Source organism: Metarhizium brunneum, chromosome 2 (assembly GCF_013426205.1).
Source record: "Metarhizium brunneum chromosome 2, complete sequence".
NCBI classification, from domain to species: Eukaryota; Fungi; Ascomycota; class Sordariomycetes; order Hypocreales; family Clavicipitaceae; genus Metarhizium; species Metarhizium brunneum.
Window position 1 is genome coordinate 3,923,917 of NC_089423.1, and position 19,923 is coordinate 3,943,839.

Below are 19,923 nucleotides of genomic sequence, written 5' to 3' on the forward strand. Positions count from 1 at the left end.
TGCTGGTCCAAATACAGCGATTCGCAGTCTTTTGGGTATTTTCAATTCGTGTTTGCGGCAAGAAATATCCGTTGATGGATCGAAAGATGCGTACTAGACGATCGAGAAGGGAGTGCTCAAGATAGGGACCATCTATGTGAGTGGCAATCGCTAATGCAGGGTTGGGAGACAGTTGTCTGATGTAAATCGGCAAGTTTTGGCCAAAGCGAAACTCTCCGCGCCGTTTGAGGACCAAGCTGAACAGCCAAATCGCCCACTCCAAGTCCCAAAGGTATGTTGCCGCGATTTCAAATGTCGCAAGTCTCTGTATACGCTTCTTGGCCAGACGTGGCGAAGCCAGAAGGCCAAGGACGCAAAAAAGAGTGTAGATGTCGGAAACTCGGGAACCAACTAGAAGAGCGAGCGGCTGAGTCAAACAGAGCTTTTGCTCCTCGCTGGGATGCGACTAGCGATGAGAGATCAGGTCGAGGGAGGATGGGCATGGAGGAGGTAGAAATGGACATGAAGGTTCCACGTCCAGGGTCAACTGGTAGAGAGAGAGAGTCGGGGGCGGTCTCGCGGCTGTGGCTGTGGCTGTGGCACTATTGACTACTACCCAGTTGTTGCCATAGAGGAAGGGACGACTGACATAGCGACCATGGTACATGGCCCCTCGAGTAGTGAGTGAGAAGGGATAGATGGGTGCTTGTGCCCTTGTTTGTTTCGGGTATTTGCTGGCCTCTGGTTGGCTAGTATTGCCCGTTGCCCCTTCAATGTCCACTAAAAACAAAGGCTCCAGATGCACATGTGCCCAGTCTGATCGTAAATCTTCGTAAACACGTCCAACCTACTTAAACCTACTAGGTACGCATGAGTTGCTGCCTTTGCTTCTTTAAACAGTTCATTACAGGATGTGACTACTATCCACATCCCGTTTTAAAATTCACCCGGAAGCCAGTTTAGACCCAGCCGCATCTGTTCCATTGGCTGAGTCACAAGGGACATTGTAAATACACTCTTCAGGGCATCCAGCGCCGAGATAGGCTCTCCGCGGTTTAATCTGATTCCTCGACCCGATCACATCTTATGAAACACAGAAGTCGGGCCCTCCGTAAAATGAGCCATGTTCTTCACCCATTGAACCGCCCTGACATCCCAGCACTCTGGTCCATTCTCGCACTCCAAGCGGATAACAGAAACGAGGCTAAGGGCTATGTGAGAGCCAAAGCAGGGATACGCTATTGGTGAATATTCACTCCGTACTCCCGGTGAAAACTGAACTACCCAAGTACTTATACGAGGGCCCCTAGATGTACAATGACCCCTCACTGTAGGTAAAGTAGATTCTTCATTCTCGGTGATGGTCTTGAAGCCGATCGTGATGTGATGATACATTGTCCAATCCAACCTTACTTCCGAGTCTCGGAAGCTGTCTTCACAAGCCGAGATGAAATTGATCTATCATCAAATGAAAATGCGTAATGCGTCAGTTGGCAACGCTCCCGTCATTGCTGACTTATTGTAACTATCTAATAGCTGCGCGACTAGCCAGAAGTCGCCCGATGTATAACCACAGACCAACTCACACCCCTCTGGAGGAACCAGATAGGCACCATACAATCAAAGTCAACTCGAATGCAGAAATCATCCATCCGTCTCTCTTGCTAATGAACCTCTGTGGCTGATTTGCCATTAATTGAAAATTCGCAAAAAAACTCCATCAAATGCATTTATGAAGTGCCCAGGCTCATCCGTGACTATTCCTCCCGTGTGGTATTTGTCAACCGATCACCTCAACATGAATCACATCATCGGAAGTTTGTGATAACATAGCTGCCAAACCGGAGCGGTTTGGGGACAAGAGATAAGAGGCCCAGAAAGCCCCAGGCCCGCAAACCGAAAAACCTAAAAATTATTTGCAAACCCAACGCCTAATTCCATGTCATTTCATCCATGCCTGCGTTTCCATGTAGTGTCTAAAAACATTCGTACAAATGACGAAAACAAAGGCCATGCTTATATAAAACACAAGCAAGCTCGAGTCTAATTTCGTCCGGTCCGGGGAAATAGGAGTGTAAAGTTGTCATCTTCCAAGTCAATTTGCAGCCTACATTATCACTGTAGTGCACATCGTTGGTACCTGCGGCGCCAAATTGCTCATTGTTCAAACGGAGCGAGACACTTGAGTGCAAACACCCTTAGGACGTAAAGTGGCCCTGGTGCGGACCGTGTGGTATAAGATGCTGTTGCTGACCTCGATTGTAGACCAAAAATTCAGGTACGATGCCGGTTCGTAGATCGTGTCGCCGACCTAGTGGCTGATAGTGCATCTGATTCGGCTGGACTGGAACCGAAAGATGATACTGGTCAAGAGACGCCGATGGTGGCGGACAAAGAAGCCTGTTGACGTGCCGGATGGGCTTGTACGGGCTAGCCCGATGCTGCAAATACACACTTGGCGAATTCGATATCGGAGTATGAGCGATAGGCGTGTGAACCGCGGATCCAGGCCCGAAAGCTTCCACCAGTGGTGAGGAACCATAGGCAGGCGCCATATTTCTAGGGCTGTGGTGCTTCGTCGGAGTACCATAGGGCACCTGTGGGTGTATCGGCAAGCCTGTAATTGGATAGGTAGATCCGGTTATTGCGGATGAAGAAGAAGCTGACACGGATTGCGGTTGCAAGGCCACGGCAGACGGCGTACCAGTCTGATAGACAGTTGACATTGCTCGAACACCCGATTGAAGAGGAGGTAGAGATACCACCTGTTGAGATGCAGATGGAACCGAGCCTTGAGAGGAAAAATTTTGGCCCGTTGCGAACTGATCGGGGCTATGACTCGTCACCACAGTTAGGTGAGGAACTGGTAATCTGGTACTGTCAACATGTCCATTCAGTCGTGTACTGGAGGCTCCTTGGACAATTTGTGCAGCGGCTGAATGCACCATTCGTTTAGCAGGATGCTCCGTTAGATCCTCGTCGGGACTTCGTTTGCGAGAGGATGGTACAGGGATCGAAATTTTCGATGCCAGTGGGGATGTAGCATTGGACTGGTAAGCCGACACATTTTGACAATGTCTCGAACTCGGTGAGAGATTAAACTTGGTCGAAGGCGTGAATGGCGGGATTCCAGTTCCAGTTGGCGACGGAAGGGGCGAATATAGCGCTTTGTGACTAGGAGAAGGGATATGAACGGGAGATACTGGAAGATTGGAAGCTCGCTCATAATAATCATGGAAACAGGATAGTTTCACAATCCACTGCTCCCATTCCTCCTTTGAAGCCAACAAGTTATATCGCATGTTGCTGAGGAACTCTACTTCCATCACATGAATTTCCTGGACAGCGAAACAAGATACCTCCGCCCAGGTTTTGTTGGTATATGTGTTATCGTCCAGAACTACCGATAAACAACAATTAGCTTTCGCTGCATTCAAATCAAGTCAGTCACAATTCAATTATACATACACTTGTTCCCAAGCATCAACGCCACTGTCAAAAGTCGATATTCGCTACCAGCACGTCCCTTTATCTGCGGTGTCGACATCTTCAAACGATATATGAACAACAGGGCCAACAAGATGACATTCTGGGTGACTTGGGTCGTTGACAGAACATTGTATACCCATTTTCGAAACTGTTCATGAGGCTTTGCCAAGGCGGGGAGTCGCTGGATTGATGCGTTGGGTTGTCGTGATCGAATCGATTCAGCTTTCTTCAGCTCGTCAATAGACTCGAACCAAAATAAACAGGTCATCTATGAGGCCCCCCCAATTCTTGTTAGCACCCCAGTCGTTGTTTGGACTCGCAGCCTAGGATACAGCAGAATACAACCAACCTGAGCAGCAAAGTCGGATAGGTTTCCTCCAGTATGACTAATACACTTGGGCATTTGCAAGCTGTGGTAAATCAACGTTTCTGAGCCTCTACGGGGAGTGGTCGAATGAGAGCGCTTAGCCGCTACTGAAGATTCCGTAACAGGAGTTAAGGAACTAGGAGGTTGACGCAACATCGGATCTGCGGCCGGTTCTGTCGATAAATAGGGTCCATTTCGGAGCTGGACTTGTTGGGATGCATAACGGTACTGGTGAGAACTTCTTGCATCATCCACAACCGGCTTGATGTGGCTAGAATGAGATAATGCTGAGGGGTACCCAGATAATGTACGGCCCTCAAAAGTCGGCATCGCAGGTTGATATGCTGTGCTCATGTCGTCGACCGGTGGTGTCCTAAGCCCGTTGCCCAAACCTGAAGACGTACTGACCAGAGGGAGCTTTGGCAGGACAACACCACAGGTAAGATTTCGTCCCCGGCGGTTTTGGCACGTCGTAGGTGAAGGGAGCAGACACGAAAGTGTAGAAGTTATTTTAACGGACATGGAGAGAAACGTCTGCACATTTGGTGTTAATCCGGGTCAAGATGGCACTGGATTGTGACTCGAGAAGAAGAGTTGCCGTGATCTTCGGCATTCGAGGTGGGCGACGTGGGATTGTCCAGAGTCGCAAGTTCGTTCGTGAAGAAGTGGGACAATGGGAATTATCCGCATCCAAGAATACAGTGAATAGGGCAGCGGGAAGGATACACGAGTAGGCCGTGGTTGTTTGTTTTCAAAGAGATGTTCGGGCTATGAAAACGAAGGGCCTTGCAGGTGGCAGCGGTTGTCGTTCTGTGATTGTGGTGTAAGTGTGCGTAGCTCGTTGAAAGACACCCCCCTCGGTTGCACTTACTGTGGCCGCTCAGCAACAGAAAGACAAAAGGAATGCAGCATGCAGTTAATTTTCTTCCACAGCTGCACTTTGATTTTCACCAGAACGGGCCCATGATTGAAGAAAGAAAAGGGTCAAAGACGACACGGATCGTGTCGTGGAAACCAAGGAGACATGACCCGGCTCGGCTGATATGAGGGACAGAGGGAGAAAGACGACGGTCTCGGCGTAAATGGTATGGTGGAGGGATAGATGGTGTTCAAGGTTCAAACGGGGCTGTGGTTGGTTCCAGGGCGCCAAGGCGAGGGCCACCGTCGGTGGTTGCTGGGCCCGCGTTTATGCTTCTGGCTGCCGGGTCAATCAATGAGAGTCAATTGGACGGCACAGGGGGGGCGTGTGGCAGCAGCCGACAAGTTGAGAGAGGAGTGAGGGTGAGGTGAAAGACGAGTTGTAAGGACCCAGCCAGAGCAAGTCGCACCTGCGCTTGCACTTGCACGGGCTGATGACAGGCAACTGGGGCAACTGCCTACTAGGTACTAAGTAGGTAAGGGGGGCCCCGAGCACAACTGAAGGGAAAGAGCAGCCCAGTGGACTGGGGGGAGCTGGGACAGGATGCGAGACGAAGGCGCTGGATTTGGTGGTGCCTGCCACTTCTGCCACTTCTGCCACTTCAACACCAAGCCTGCAAATTAGAGCCATGACGGATACGTCCAGGTACCTGCGCTCCACCACGGCTGCCACGGCTGGCAAGTACCTCCATGGCGCCACCGCTGAGACAGTGTACTTGCCGGAGACTTCCACGCAAGTAGTAGTGGCTTTGTCCAGGTTCTAAGTTTAGCGAGCACTCGCGGCTGTGAAGGCAGAGTCAGCTGCCACGCCGAACTTGAGAGAGCCGAGAAATGAAAATGTCGAAAGGAATCCGCTTCTAAAGTTTCTATTGAGACCATACGGAGTACGGAGTATACCCAAAGTCACTACGCGCCGACCATCTAGACTCCATTCGGCACCAGACATCTGCGCAATTTTGAAGAGTCAAGCACGCAGGCCAGCTGTCATGGTCGAGGGCTGGGGGAAGAGATGAGAAGGGGCAAGTGAAGAGGCGATCCGCCCTTTTGCTCGATGCACCTACCTGCAAACGCAAACCTGGTACTTCGTACTCTGTACTCCATACAATACACGGGGATCCTAAGTCAGCTCCATCGACTCCTACTCTACATCTGACTGACAGTGGTTGTTGAGTGGTATCCAGGCATCGTCGAAGCAAGTGGCTCAGCCGGCCAAAACAAGTCAAGAGCCATCCTGCCATCCTGCCATCCACAGCTACGCCATGCTTGGCGGGAATTCCTGTGGGCTATGGGTTGACCACCGCTCCTGCGCGCCTCCTATATCTCGCTATTCGCCGTGTCGGGTGGTTTGGTTTGGAGAGAGACCAGGTCCGACGCCAGGCCACCCGAGTGCTCCGTATACTACTTACATATCCGTACAATTTATTGCTAGTCGACCCAGGCTGAACCTGGCCAAGTGAGCGAGTGGCTCCATCTCGAGGTCCCCGGTTGGCGGAACTGCGTTTCTCTCTCAGACATTCGCAGGTGCAAGCTGGACACACTGACGCTGGCTCCGAGCTAGTCGAAGCGTGGCACACCCACCAGCCAGACCCAACGCGCAACTGCGACGCCGTCAAGCATGGACAAATGTGGTTTGGTCGTGGCAACGGGCTTTTCATTCCCTGTGGATCGTCGGTTCCAGCTCGTCTCGATGCCAATAATGGGCTATTGTGGACGCTTGTGTCGTCCGTCTTGCTAATAAATTACTCGCAACAAGAAAAGCCATTCGAAAGGTGGACACCGGCTTTTGGTGATGTGTATTATTGTGTATGGTACATTCAATCAATCGGCTCGAGCCACTCCTCTCCTCTTATAGCCGGTACAGGCGATCCCACTGTGTCAATACACACTTATTACGCACCTACTAGCTGCTCAAAACCGGCCAGCAGGTGTGGCAGGGAGACCAGCAACGAATGGGGCTTGTCGCTCTTGATGGATCAACCCCATGTTAACTTGAAGTGCCACGATATCCAAGGGTCCATCGGTGACTTTGGCCATCATCTGACACTCGGACAAACGCAAAATAGAAATCGAATGTACAGCCTCGCTCTCGCAGACAAGGTGCGCTCTTAACTAGAACGGCAACTCTACCTGCTCCTTCGTCAATCCGTGTCACACTTGAAGTACGGAATACGGAGTACATGGAACGATACTCCCACGGTTGGAGTACCTACCAGACTTGGGTAGGTAGTCAGACGCAACCGATACGAGACTAGCTTTGACTACACCAATCCCTTCCAGTGGCCAGACCAGGAGGAGCCTGACGGTTGAGCCAGACATTAATGAGAAACGCAAGGTATGGGCCTCATATTTTGTCACCCCAATACTACTACTCATACATGGTACACATCGGGCTGAATGCTCTGGGACGTTTGCTTCGCAAAGTATAATCCTGGACATTCCAGGCTTCTGTGTATACATAGAAGCGAAACCATGGCCGCGGCACATCAAGTATCCGATGATCTGGGAGTGTGGTCTGTGAAGGCACATCAGCCAACCGAGGGGCTCGACTGTGATCGATTACACGGAATCGCGGCACGTAGAAACGATCAGTCTTCACGGAGTTTAGTACGGAGTATTGTTTGCTGAATGGCACGCTACTTGGTGGGTGTGAGCAGAGACCTGCCAAGTCAGCCATCCAAGAGACAGAAGTGATGTACTGGTGGTCCCCCTTGCAACGACTGACATGGGCAACAAGCAACATTCATTGCCGCACCACGTTCCGGCATCATTGCCCTTGTCCGAGTCAAATGCATGTCCACAGTCCTGACCCAATTGAACTAGTTTGGGTATCCCCGTACGGAGTACAAACGCATTGAGGTGAGCGGGCCTTTTGTGCCTGAAGCTCTCTGCAGCCGCCGGTGTTGCCGCCAATGCAGAACTCGTCGCCTGGTTCCAAGATCAAGCAAGCATATAAGTACATACTAGCACAGTACTCAGTAGCAGCGGGCGACCACCCAGAAGTAGGGTTTACGTGTGATAGATGGTCATCACACTCAGCTTCCCGACTTTCAAAGATGACAAGTTATTCCTTGTCCTCCTACTCCGTATAGGGTCGGGTCATCTTGACAGTCGAGCAGTTTCTACAAACAAGGGTTCCGACAGAACAGGAATGGCTACAGCTGTTCTTTAGGGGTTGACATGCATCCTGCGGCTGCTCCGTACTGTGCATAATGGCCTCGGTCATCTGGCCTCTGTTATTCTCTCGCAGGAGTTGGCCATGGTAGTTTCTAGGTCCCCTGCAGGCTTTACCAACTCAGGACAAGCTGAAGACAAGCACCAACTTTGGCCTCCACCGTCTACAAGCCGCCAAATGCCACAACTTGCAGAATATTCAACCACTTTAAGCCAGCTGGGGTTGCCGCACTTTCCTTCCTTCCCGCTGTCTCGATTTCATGATCTCATCATGGCTGCGTCCTACTGCCTGTGTCGACATTGACTTCTGGTGCTGTCCTGGTTTTTAATACGCCATAGCCTTGGCGGGCTACCTGCTACCCGAGCCATCTAGTTGTTGCAAGGAAGCCATGGACAGAAGCATGTGGACATCATCGTTTTGTGCGAGAAAGCAATAAATATGTCAATACTCCGTCAGATTGGTGTACTCTCGGCCATCAAACACCACACTTCATACTTGGGTCCAGAGCGGCGCATGAGCTTGGTTCCACCGTGCTTCTCATTCGCTTAACACGTAAAGACGCAGGCCAGTCTTCAAGCTGCCCACCAGATCAAGTTTTGTGACCTGGAACACTCTGGCTTGCTGGTTGCACAAGTCGCTTCGTGGCATAAAGACCCTTCCGTGGCCACTAGCCACGGTAAAGGAAAAGAGCAGATTTGACGGAGAAAGCGTATCTGCTGTCTCGCTTTCAGATGTCGTGTTCTTGCTTGATCTCGGAAGAATCCACATGCCCAAAAATCCGGTCACTTATCAAAGTTGGTTGACCAATCATCCAAGTTGTATCTCTTTGTCGCTCGACGACTGTGGAAGTCTTGTTACATGTGAATATTTTCCATGGCATACGTACTCCATGGCAGGACGCGCAACCAGCAAATTACTACCTAGGTAATTTTACTAGGAATATATACGGCCAGCAGCTTGTCACTCAAGACTCAAACATTGTGGTCCTGCTCGATGAATTGGTCTCAACCCGGTGATGTATTCGACATGCCATGCTGATTCAAATGTCTAGAGCCGACCTTGTCATCAAAGTGGCATGTTTTATAGAGGGTCGTCATCAAGGCGACTACAGAGCAAAGCACTTCTGAATTGCTCCTAGCCAATGATGTTTTCAACAGTACACATACATAATTTACTTAACACCGACCAGGGTGGTGAACGTCACAATAGTACTACGCGAAGGAGTAGAGTACGGGATACAGTGAACTGGAACAAAATCCCCAATAGTATCGGGCCCCTTTGGTTCGGTGTCGCTGAAGCTCCAGCATTTGGAGTGCGAATAAACCTGGTGGGAACCGAACCGCCTACCTGACTACGTGCACCCAGGTACAACACCAGCGAGAAGGCAGACGTGGTACTTTTCGGGTACAGGAACGATTCCGTTCAAGTCGAACCCTATGCGACACACAAGCCACAAGAACGAAGGTCTTGTTGGTCAGATCGAGGTCGTTATTTAATTGGGCTGACCAAGGGTCTGGAATAAGGCAAGTATCAACTTATCAGCATGCTCCGTCGTGACTCGCAACTCGACACAAATCCTCAGGTCGGTTGGTCATTCTTGTGACTGACTTTTGTGGATATGGTCGTCGACCGCGGAACCAGCAGACATATTGCACATGAAATACGGGACAGAGACAGGGCCGGGGCACATCTGGGACATTCTTTGTCACTTATTATGCCAATCACATCGTAACATCGTGCCCGCCACAGAGCACCCACCACAACCACGGGCTTGCGCTATTAGTATGTCTCCCAGCCAAAACCAAGCAAGGCAGCCGGGGGGTGTGGGCTTTTGAGGGCTTTTGTTGCCTGATAGCTAATACTAACTCGCCTCTGCGAAGGGTCGTGAGTACGGATGAAAGCTACGGATACGGCCTCCCTTCGTGTGGAAACCAAGTAGTACTAACCATTACAATTCAGCTCCGTTCAAAGAGCGACGAGGGGTGTATTCCGTACCTGTGTATGCATTTTGCCACCCTCAACATTATCGCCCTTTCTGAGAGAAGAGACGACAAGGGCTGTGGCACGCGGGACATGCGGAGTATGCACCTTCATTAACAACATTCATCTGTCCTACTGGCCCAGTGGACATTTTTGAAACGACGTAACTATTACTCCGTTCCAAAGGTTTTTCGAATACGGACCTGGCGCCAGAGTTAATGTTCCAGTATTTGACTTGAACTAGGAGGGGGCACGTGAAAGCTGCCAGGCTACTTTCTCCTCGTCTTACTGCAGATACAATGCAATAAATCCTACATGCTCTGTATTGTCGCTAAACCAGGCTCATAATCGCCGGGTCCAGATCAAATGACTTTCTCTCTGGAAGTACTACCACGTTTACTGTCCTCCAGTATCAAGGCCACAGCCTCCTCCTCCTCCAGTTTCTTACCGGATCTAGAAAGACCACTCCAGAGAATACAAGTAACCAACCGGGATGTGGCTGCTCCACAAGTCGGCGGCAAACAGAAGGTTGCATCACAGTAATAGGACGCTTCACAGACGGCAGACAAAGTCAGATAGTGTTCACGAGTACCCCCGTAACTGCATAGGGAACGCACAATTTCGTAGAAGACGAAAACCCTGGATACAGATGACCAAGCCGTGCATACAATTCCGAGTCTTTTCCAGCAATGTTAAGCATTTAGGTCAATTCGCGGCTGGCTGAGCTTCACCGGCACAAGAGTCCTGGATACATTAACGGTTCGATATGGGCCAGCCACAAGTAGGCCTGTCAAGTGAGGGCTGCTGGCGGTTGTGGTATGGATGGATCTGGGGATGCCAGCAAAGACCATCCATCCATTCCTGCATCCTTGCAAACATGCTTTGTCCTCCTTCAAGATGGGTGAGCTTTAATGTCAGGTACTCCATACCTCTGTCAGCAATCATGTATTTGGCACGCTGACCTAGACATATGGCGCCTTGGCTCGCTTCTGGACACGGAGTAATCGGGGTCGATGGTCACATCTTGAACGGAGCACGGAGTACGGCATAACCAAATGACGAGAAGCTTCGCCTCGCCATCTCATACCAATGCCGCTGCCGGGTTTCTCTACGAAAGCACGCGCAATCAACACACAGGCCCCATTACACATTGCGGGGCTGTGAGGACCAGTTGACACCAACAAAATGATGACGAAAGGGGAGGGTGTTGGTTAATCGAAGATCACACAATGGAGTGCGAGTGGCTGTTGGCTTCTCAGTGAGGGCCTGAGGGACGGGCTGCTTCTTCTCTGCTTCTTTCATGGAGTACAGAGTACTACTGAGGGCTCCCTGCGTCTGCGTTGAATCGCTCGTTCATTCATGGGTCGCACGTCTCTCCTCTCGCCAGCTTGACCTCTTCTCGTCCAGAGAAGCGCTGGTGAAACCTAATCGATTCCCGACTTTCTCAAGCTTTTTATTTGGGTTTGGGTCCACGGACGGTCAAACTTCGCTTCCAACTTGACTCATCTGCAAATAGCATGGACACTACGGAGTACTAACATCCAGTCTGGCTGCTTGCTGTGCCGAGCGCCCCGGCCTTACAAAGGCATCTGATTCCAGGCACGGAGAAATGTACCTCGGCGTGTGAGGGTGGCCTTTGGATCATCTAATGTCGGTTGTGTTCGCGATTCAACACATTTTTTCAATCCCCTTGATATAGTATCTGTGGCCATTGGAACCCAGCTGTCGTGTGATGCATGAAGCAGACCCATGCGTCTGGTCGCCCTTCGGCGACTCGAGTTTGCCAGGGCAATTTCAACCATGGCCTTGCAACCCTGAGGTCGTATCAGCGGGGGAGGTGTTGATTGGCTGGGACGGGCCTAGGTGGGCGTTGTGACTCCTTTCGTTTTGCCTCATCTGAGGAGGAATGCAGCCTTTTCACCATGACGGCGGACAGCCACTGCGACAAGACTCTCAGACTCTCTCTGACAGACACTGTCGTGACTGTGTCCCACAAGACCGGGTTCGAGACATTGATCACCACCAGATGTGTCTGTGCCGCTATCGTTGACCCTCTGCCATCCGGGCAAAGGCTGCACGCCGCATGATAACTACGTCCACTTCCCCAGATCCCGGACTATGAATCTCGGTTGCAGAGAGGCCGCTGCGGTCCATTCACCTTGGTGCGACTTTGTGAAATCAAGACGTGCAAAAGCCATTTGTTGCACAATCACTTTTGTTGGCGCTAGCAGTCTTTCCGGCCAGAGACCAAATAATCAGAGAGCACAGATGGTTTCAACGTCAGCCATGATCGCGGGCGAGCCAAAGCAGCAATGATACAGTTTTTTAAAAAAAAAAAAAAAAAGGACACGATTTGCCTTTGGTTTCGTCTACACCGGGATGATACCTTGCATGTTAACCGAACACAACGATTTGGCCGTGTTGAGCCATCATGGCGCTGACGATAGACCACGGCAAGCTGTTGGCATCAAAGAAGTTCAATCCTCCCATGCCTTGTCTTCCCGTTGTGAAACAAGTGTACATACATTCTCACGAATCGAGGAGCCGTATTGGGACTGGTCTCGACTTTTGGCGGGACATGGCGTTGATATCTTGACGAGTTGCATGACGGAGCCTATATGTACTTGTCATATTTTACATCTTTCAGTCTACCGTGGAGCAATTGCTTTTGGTCTCGCCGAGTGCAAGTTGGCGACGCAATAGGCAACGCTTGGCACACTTTCGTGTAGCCCGGGCTCCCAGAGTTGCACTGGCGATGAAAGCCATGCCAAAATCATGGCCATTGCGGGAGTAGACCTGTACATGGCCATGCACTGCTTGAAAAAATAGTAGCAGTACCGGGCCAAAAACTGAGTTTGTTGTTGGCCGACGTCGTACGCCACAAGCCCTGCAATGGTTTGGCTGCTGGCCGGGTCGTTTGAGAGCAAACAACGCAGGACGTCGATCATATGAGTAGTGGTCTAGACCATGGGTTAATATTCATTGCCCGGCAACAAATTTAGATATTGGCCCGCTTCATGGCATTGGGTCGGAGATATTCCAGGAACTGTGCCCAGGCACCAAGCTCACGAATAGATTGATGCTTGAGCTACCCTGCACCGGTACCTAATACGTCATCTTTATCATGTCTTGTTCGGGAATACGAGTCGCTGGTAGTGCCAGATACCTTTGCACCATTATGTGGCGTAATCGGCCGCAGCCGTCTTTGAGCTTGGGCAACATATCCCAAGGCGAAAGTTCTTATCTCGAGTCTCGAGGCTGGGCGTCGAGTCGAGACTTGTTTCAATACTCGCCTCATTACAAGCCAAAGCCAAACACCATGAAAACCAGCATGTCGCTCTCTGTTCCAACCAAACAGTTGCCGAGGAGGCAGCCGAATAAACAGATTGGAAAACACTCGCGGACATGGCTCGATACCCGGTAGAATATCATGCCCGCCCGGGGTTGAAATGAAGCACGCACGAGCATTTCAACACGCAGAGCCCATACCTCGTCTATATCGGGCACGTACTCGACATTTACATGGGCATACGCAGTTGGAAACGACGGAGCAGTAACCGGCCGCCCCGAGTCGTCGAGGGAATGGCTATGTGAAAATGCCGAGGAACGCTCTTAAGCATCCGGGCGTCGAGAATGTGACTCTGTTGAAACGTAAAATACTCAATTTGAGGTGTTCCTCGTTGGAAATCCTGTTCTTTTTCTCGACACATTTTTTCCGCACGGGGTTTTTGTGTGCTGGCTCATTCTCTATGGAACGTCTCCCAGGCCCAAGAAGCCGTCTCTCAAAAAGACACGACATTCATCTCCATCGATGCCCACAAGTCGGAATCCCTACTTATCACCAGATCATTCATGGACAAGGTTGAATCGCTGCAGACAACGTCCTTGGCCAGGGCCACGCCGCATCCAAGAATGACAAAGGCTGGTCTTGGCGGTTAGCTGCGGCGTAGATAGGCGGTTCTCTCGACGAGGCAGGGCAATCGGCGTGTCATGTTGAAGCAGAAGTGGCGTCTGCCGGAAGTACGGCTTGCACAAGTGAATCCGCCTTGACATGATCCAGGATCCAGGGTATGTATATGTAGGTGGTGATTTTGCTTTTCAAGCAAACAGGGCACGCAGCGAGACCTGCCCACCACGGCCCACCGGGGCGACATGGTATCTTAGCATCATTGTCAAATTGCCAGTCACGAGAAGGGTCAAGGTGCATTTGCTCGCCTTCCGGTGGACAAGCTCGGTCTGTAGCACACGTCGTTCCTGGAGGGAGTGGCGGGAAAACACCGCCTTGCAACCCATGGCCGAATAAATGTCCGCTGGGCCATCCATGGCCCCCCCGTGTTTGAAGTCATGAGCTGCAGCTGAAGGTTCAAACGTGTTGCAATGAAGGCTTGTTTTCCCTCTGGCGGGTCACCGGCCTGGATGGAAACGATGAGAACATTGAAGGCCGCACAGGCTGACCGCGCATGACTACCCAACAAGTAAGTGCTCGCCTGAGCCCATGGCCAATACAAAGCCCTCGACAAAAAAAGAAAAGAAAGAGCCTCATTCTTTCGGTGTTTGGATTGTACGGAGTACGGAGTAGTACATCCATCCACCCGAGGGGCCCGCCTGCAGCTCCATGTCCGTCACACAACACAACACAACACCCAGCTGCTCATGATGGTACAAATTTACAGAGCCTGCGCATCAACTCCATTTCCATTTGATGTCGCCCAAGTCTCCGGCTCCCTCCCGGGGCTGTGCCGTGAGCCGCGAGGCTGTCGGGCAGACGTCGAATGGCCTCATGCACCGCCCTCTCCCCTGCCCGTCGCCCTGTTTTTTTTTTCTTGTTTCTTTAATTAATAAATACTTCCCCATTGCCTTTGTATTCTTGGTTGCATTCGAGTCGCACGGCGATTGTTGGGCCTTTTTTTTTTTCTTCTTTCTTTCTTTTTTTGTGTATCCATTCAACAGCCGTTGTCGTGCAAGTCTCACAACCTAAAGCTTCGACCTATACGGAGTAAGTGCGTTGTGAAAGCACGCCCACGAGCAGGGGGTGGGTGACTTGGCCATAGACCATAGACAGACAGCACGGGGCTGTTCCTGGGCTCCCCTGGTTTTTTTTTGGTGTGTCGCCGCACTGGCCATGGTTTGGGGTTTCTTGCGTCGTGACGTCTTTTTGTCCACGAAACCTTCACGGCCGCCATGCAGAGACCACGGCCGCCGTCGGCGTCGACTTCACCACACTCCCGTGCAGGTCCAGACGGCGCGCCTCGATCGGCGTCCCGCGCGAGATGGCACATGTCGCCATCGCCGTCGCCGTCGCCGTCGCCATCGCGGTCCCGGACGCCGTCGCAGTCCCGCTCACCGTCAAGATCAACAAGACGCAGCGCGTCGCGGCCGCCCCCCAGACGCAGCTCCAGGGACTCGCAGCAGGAGAAGGAGCACAACCGGGGCAGCCTCATCAAGGACTCTGCCGGCCTGCTGCTGGGCATCGGCGTGGCGGCCGTTGTCGCCCACAGGTTCTGGCCAAAGGGCATGCTGTACGGCGCCAAGGAGGAGTGGGAGACGCGCCTGGACAAGGCCAGGGACAAGGTGCTTGGGGACGACAATGGCCGTGACCCTGACGTCCGTCGCCGGGAGAGGGGCCGTAGTATGAATAGGGGCAGGGCCTACCACTACCACTACGACTACGAGAGCGAGAGACTGGCCGTGGAAAGAGGTCCCGCGGCCCCCTCGCCGGGGAGCAGAAGTTGTTGGGAACGAGTTCCCAGGGGACGAAGCCTGGGACCGCTCCGGAGGAGAGTCTACCAAGAGGCTGCTGACACCGCGAGGTGGGAGAGGCCGGGGCCCGGGCATCGTCAACAGGGTAGGGGGGAGCCATTGTATGCTTCGGAAGGATTTCCCCAGCTACCAGATGTGGATTTGGGACACCGCGCTCGTCGTGAAGATGACTTTACTGTAGTGGAGAGACTTGCCGCGGCATGGTGGCCGCGGGTATAGATGATGAGACGACTTCTCACGATCAACGCCTTTTTTTTTCTTTTCACGCTGCTACTTTAGTTACTTTGCCGCTCGATACCCGTGTTGCATTTTCCATTTTGCTAGCATACTTCTTGCTCACTATATGCATCGAAAAACTCGTGGGTTGGACCAGCTTCATATTTCAAGTAGAGCTCTGCCTGATTTCCATGTATCCAACTTTATTTCTCGTGTGAATATCCCTTTTCTATATGCATTGCGACGCCATCAAGATTTGCCCCATATCATTGTTGCACCGCCAATCCTTGCCTTATAAATCCATCTCGTCTTCAGGCCGTGAAGCAATTCCCTGTTGACTGTACCGAGTTTCTGTCCCAAGGACGTCGCCCTTCGTGTGTTTAGCAACAGCGTCCTGCCAAAAATCACCCCCGGTGCGCATCACCAGGCCGGTGGAAAGGCAGCCGCCAAAGTACTGTTCCCGCCGCGTGCTTCTTCGTTCGCTACCTTCAAGCGCCGAGTACGCACTCCTCGTATTGCGCATGCGCTTCCTTGTGACGCCGTCACTCAATACATGGCTTAGCTTTAGCCTTTCTTGCATGAGCTGATTCTCAAAGGCCACGATGCCACGAATCCAAGGAGCAACATCCAGAACAATCAGCTGCATCGTGCGGTCAAAGACAGACGGGTCGAGATGTGAACTTGGTTGCGCTTTGGGCGCTATGGCTATTGGATCGAATGCGTGGGCCATGTCCATCCGGTTGACGCTCTTGGAAGTGTCATGGAATGACGACTCGAGCCTTGAGATGGCGCTAGACTCGTTGACTGCGCACAAACCGGCATTGTCTCGAGATGGTTGTACGTCTTGCAGCCTTGAACGTAACCGCGCCCGAGCCTGTGATCGCAAGGTCATGGAAATCGTTTTGCCAGGCATGACAGGGCGTATGTAGTCATCTGCTTCTAACAAGGTACGCCCGATTATGAAGTCTTCTCTCGCCTTGCTAGTAAGATCAGGAAGCGACGGATCAACGGGCTCCTGCAGCCAAGTTGCACACATACCCGCAGAACAAATGTCAGCATCGCTCATTGTCTGGTAGAATTTGTCCAAGGCTTCAAGTGCGGCTGCTCGTTTGCCCTCAGTGTCGCCCGAGTCCCATGCCGCCCTTACTACCGACCCCAATTCATTGGATTGACACCAATCGCCCATATCCACTTGCCAGAAGTTCCAGGACTGTTGCAAGGCCTCGACCTCTCGGTCGTACCTGTCGCACTCTGATATCATAACATCCCGTCCGATCCAGCCCATGCCGTTCTGGTACGTATCCTCACTAATCACTCGAACGACATCACCGTCATTATCCAAGTCGCAACCTTTGGGCCACCGGGCGTAAAACCAGTCGAATCCTCCTCTGCGATCACCCACTCCAATTTGACACCAGAAGTTAAGATCAGAAATGGTGGCTCGTAGGTCGCGATCACGAGCTCGATATAGGGACTCAACGGCGGATCTCTGGAGACTATGTCCTTCATTTGCGGCAATGAGAAGACACAGATCCACCGCAATAGGGTCTGGTGCTGGCATGAAGCGAAAGATTCCATGAAGGTTTAGACTCTGGAGCGGGACTAAGCTCTCATCATTGCAAGTGATAACGAAAGGTCGCCGCGACTGATTCATCATGCCTGTCAAGACTGCCCAGAACTGCTTGTCTTCTTCATATAATATATCCGCTTCTTCAATCAGGATAAGAGACTGTTTCTGAGCTTTCGAACTCGGCTTTTGAGTTTGGCCACCTATAGCTTGCTTTGACCTTGCTTTTGTCTCAGGAGCAGCCTTTGATTTGAAGAAAGCCGTCATCCTGCCTTGTTTGCCAGACTTTGTCGACCCATTGCCCTCATAATCAAGCCCTCCATCCACTGATGGCTGCGCAGCTCGGTGCTGTTGAACTAAGTGATTTCGCGTCATGTCTCCAACCCTTTCGAGAACATCCTTACCACTTCGCCGGGTGCCTGAATTTATCTCGAATATTTCAAAGTCAAGTTCCTTCGCAATAGCGTATACAGCGGCGGTCTTGCCACAGCCGTTTGCGCCACTAATGACAACGGTATTCCTCAGCTGTCCCGGCTCCTTGAACCTTGCGCCACCAGCTCGAACGACAGATTTGAGGCATCTGCCAGAGCTCCCATCTTCTTCTCCATCGCTTCCAAAGATCTCTTCCAGATCACTCCCTTCCTCGTCAGTGTCGACGATGAAATCATCCACTTTGTTCTTCCTCCTCTTTTTTCTCGGTAATGACTCGGCTTTTGATCTGCCCTTATCTCCAGTGACGTCACCGCTACCAGTTTCAACTGATTGAACCTTCATTCCTTCTAACCATTGTTTTATGTGAAGGGCATCCTTGGATTTCTGAAGGACTTGTGCTGCTGAGACAGGTGCGTACTTTTGATTCCAAGAGGATCCCTCACAGGTAGACCTGTCGTATGCCGATAGGTGTGTCCCTAGAGAGACATAGTGGCGGCTGATGGCTGGATGAGCCAGCGTTGGCGGTGGCCCTGCAAGTTCGTCCAAACATGGATCTTCTATTCCTGCCAATGCCAATGGTGAGGTAATTGTAAGTTGAGGTCGTATTCGACGTTGTAATTTTGAACCGCTCTCACATCGCTTTTGTGGAATGCGGAGCTCCGCAGGGGCAGGGTTGAAAGCGTCGTTGTCCTGCGGCAAACTACGGCGCACGCCTGCGACGTCTAATCTATCGACAACAGCAGCCAGCACTGATTCATTTGGACCGATGGTCGTGACCTGTCCTTTGAATTTCTTGTATCCGCCAGTTTCGACCCTACATTCCGTGGTACAAAGCGGTCTGAAGCTATTCCCTCGAACATGGGACATGCCCTGCGCTGGCCACATGGGGTGCTTGGCACCAGGTACTTTTGTCCCTCTAGGCCTGATACCAAATTGTGATTCCGCCGTAGCAGTTGTTGACGAGAATGAGTCCCTCGGTCTCCTGGGAGACACAGGCGTTGACATGAATACAGAGTTCTTTTGAGCAGGCGACCTTGTTCCTGAATCTGTTGATTGAATAGGTGTTGATGAACGAGGATTCGGTTTGCCTGAGAAGAACGGGTGAGTCCCTTTGGTAGATGTAGAAGATTTGGCGATAATATCACTGGTTTTGGTTACACTCTTATGTGGTCGCTGCTCTGTCGGTGTTTCCGGGAGTTGTAAGCTGCCGTCCAACACCCGTGTGACTTTCTCTCCAATTTCACTCCTTGATTTTTCATCCCGACCATACTTGATACAGACGATCAGGGAGCGCTTAGATTTTTGTTTCGTCTTGGGTGGTGATCCTAGAGTGCCAGTTCTAGGGTTCAGTCTCAGTACTTTCTTTGCCTGTGGCGGCGCGTTTCGTTCGGACTGGTCCATGCTGGTCGTTGGCAGAGCGCATTGGGTGATATCATTTAGGGGTTTGTTTGGCATGTTGGAGGGAGTAGACAGACATTGTAGCTCGTATTGGTTTTTCGTTGACATGCAAGTGTCCTGTCCGGTAATCTTAGAAGGCGGAAGGCGTTGAGCAGAGCCGGAAAGAGGGCGAGTGAGAGCAGCTCCTGGTGCATCAGCTGCATGGCTGAGTTGTTGAGGGCCCGTATCTCTCTCATATTGAGATGCTAAATCAGACTTATATTTTCTCGTAGGGTGTCCGTCGTCTCCAGCATCAATCACGGGAGTGGAGATGTCGCTACTGCCAAGCCGTGTGTTCGGGGTATCATTTGACGTCGAAGTGGTCGAGATCAGACCAGATGCACCATTGGCGAAGAAAGGGTGCAGTTTTCGGGATGACGGTTCACCAATGCCATTACGGCCCATGTTTTCTACCAACACAGGTCCCATTTGACGTGTAGTGACTCGTTTACCAGCTTTCCGGCAAAGGGCGATGTTAGCTGCTTGGGCAAGGTTCTGCACGCTCACTCCATACCTGTTTAACTTATCGTATCCGTAGCATTGCAAACAGCCCAGATAAATACCTTCGGGAAACCTGATTATCACCATGCCATAGTGGTTGATTTG

At 51.5% G+C, this 19,923-nt stretch overlaps 4 protein-coding genes across 4 annotated transcripts; 1 reads left to right on the forward strand and 3 right to left on the reverse strand.

Annotated features, from left to right (window-relative positions):
- Nucleotides 1–2,177: 2,177 nt before the first annotated feature.
- On the reverse strand, nucleotides 2,178–4,189 carry mug80_0 (Meiotically up-regulated 80 protein; the record flags this gene model as incomplete). The annotated part of the gene is made up of 3 exons (XM_066130281.1): nucleotides 2,178–3,379; nucleotides 3,448–3,736; nucleotides 3,818–4,189. The coding sequence occupies 3 exons, from the start codon at nucleotides 4,187–4,189 to the stop codon at nucleotides 2,178–2,180; spliced, it is 1,863 nt and encodes a 620-aa protein (XP_065986414.1).
- Nucleotides 4,190–12,553: 8,364 nt separating this feature from the next.
- G6M90_00g041410 (uncharacterized protein) lies at nucleotides 12,554–12,688 on the reverse strand (the record flags this gene model as incomplete). The annotated part of the gene is made up of 1 exon (XM_066130282.1): nucleotides 12,554–12,688. The coding sequence occupies one exon, from the start codon at nucleotides 12,686–12,688 to the stop codon at nucleotides 12,554–12,556; it is 135 nt and encodes a 44-aa protein (XP_065986181.1).
- Nucleotides 12,689–15,086: 2,398 nt separating this feature from the next.
- G6M90_00g041420 (uncharacterized protein) lies at nucleotides 15,087–15,884 on the forward strand (the record flags this gene model as incomplete). The annotated part of the gene is made up of 1 exon (XM_014692001.1): nucleotides 15,087–15,884. The coding sequence occupies one exon, from the start codon at nucleotides 15,087–15,089 to the stop codon at nucleotides 15,882–15,884; it is 798 nt and encodes a 265-aa protein (XP_014547487.1).
- A 289-nt stretch (nucleotides 15,885–16,173) lies between these two features.
- On the reverse strand, nucleotides 16,174–19,722 carry elg1 (Telomere length regulation protein elg1; the record flags this gene model as incomplete). The annotated part of the gene is made up of 1 exon (XM_014692002.1): nucleotides 16,174–19,722. The coding sequence occupies one exon, from the start codon at nucleotides 19,720–19,722 to the stop codon at nucleotides 16,174–16,176; it is 3,549 nt and encodes a 1,182-aa protein (XP_014547488.1).
- Nucleotides 19,723–19,923: the final 201 nt, after the last annotated feature.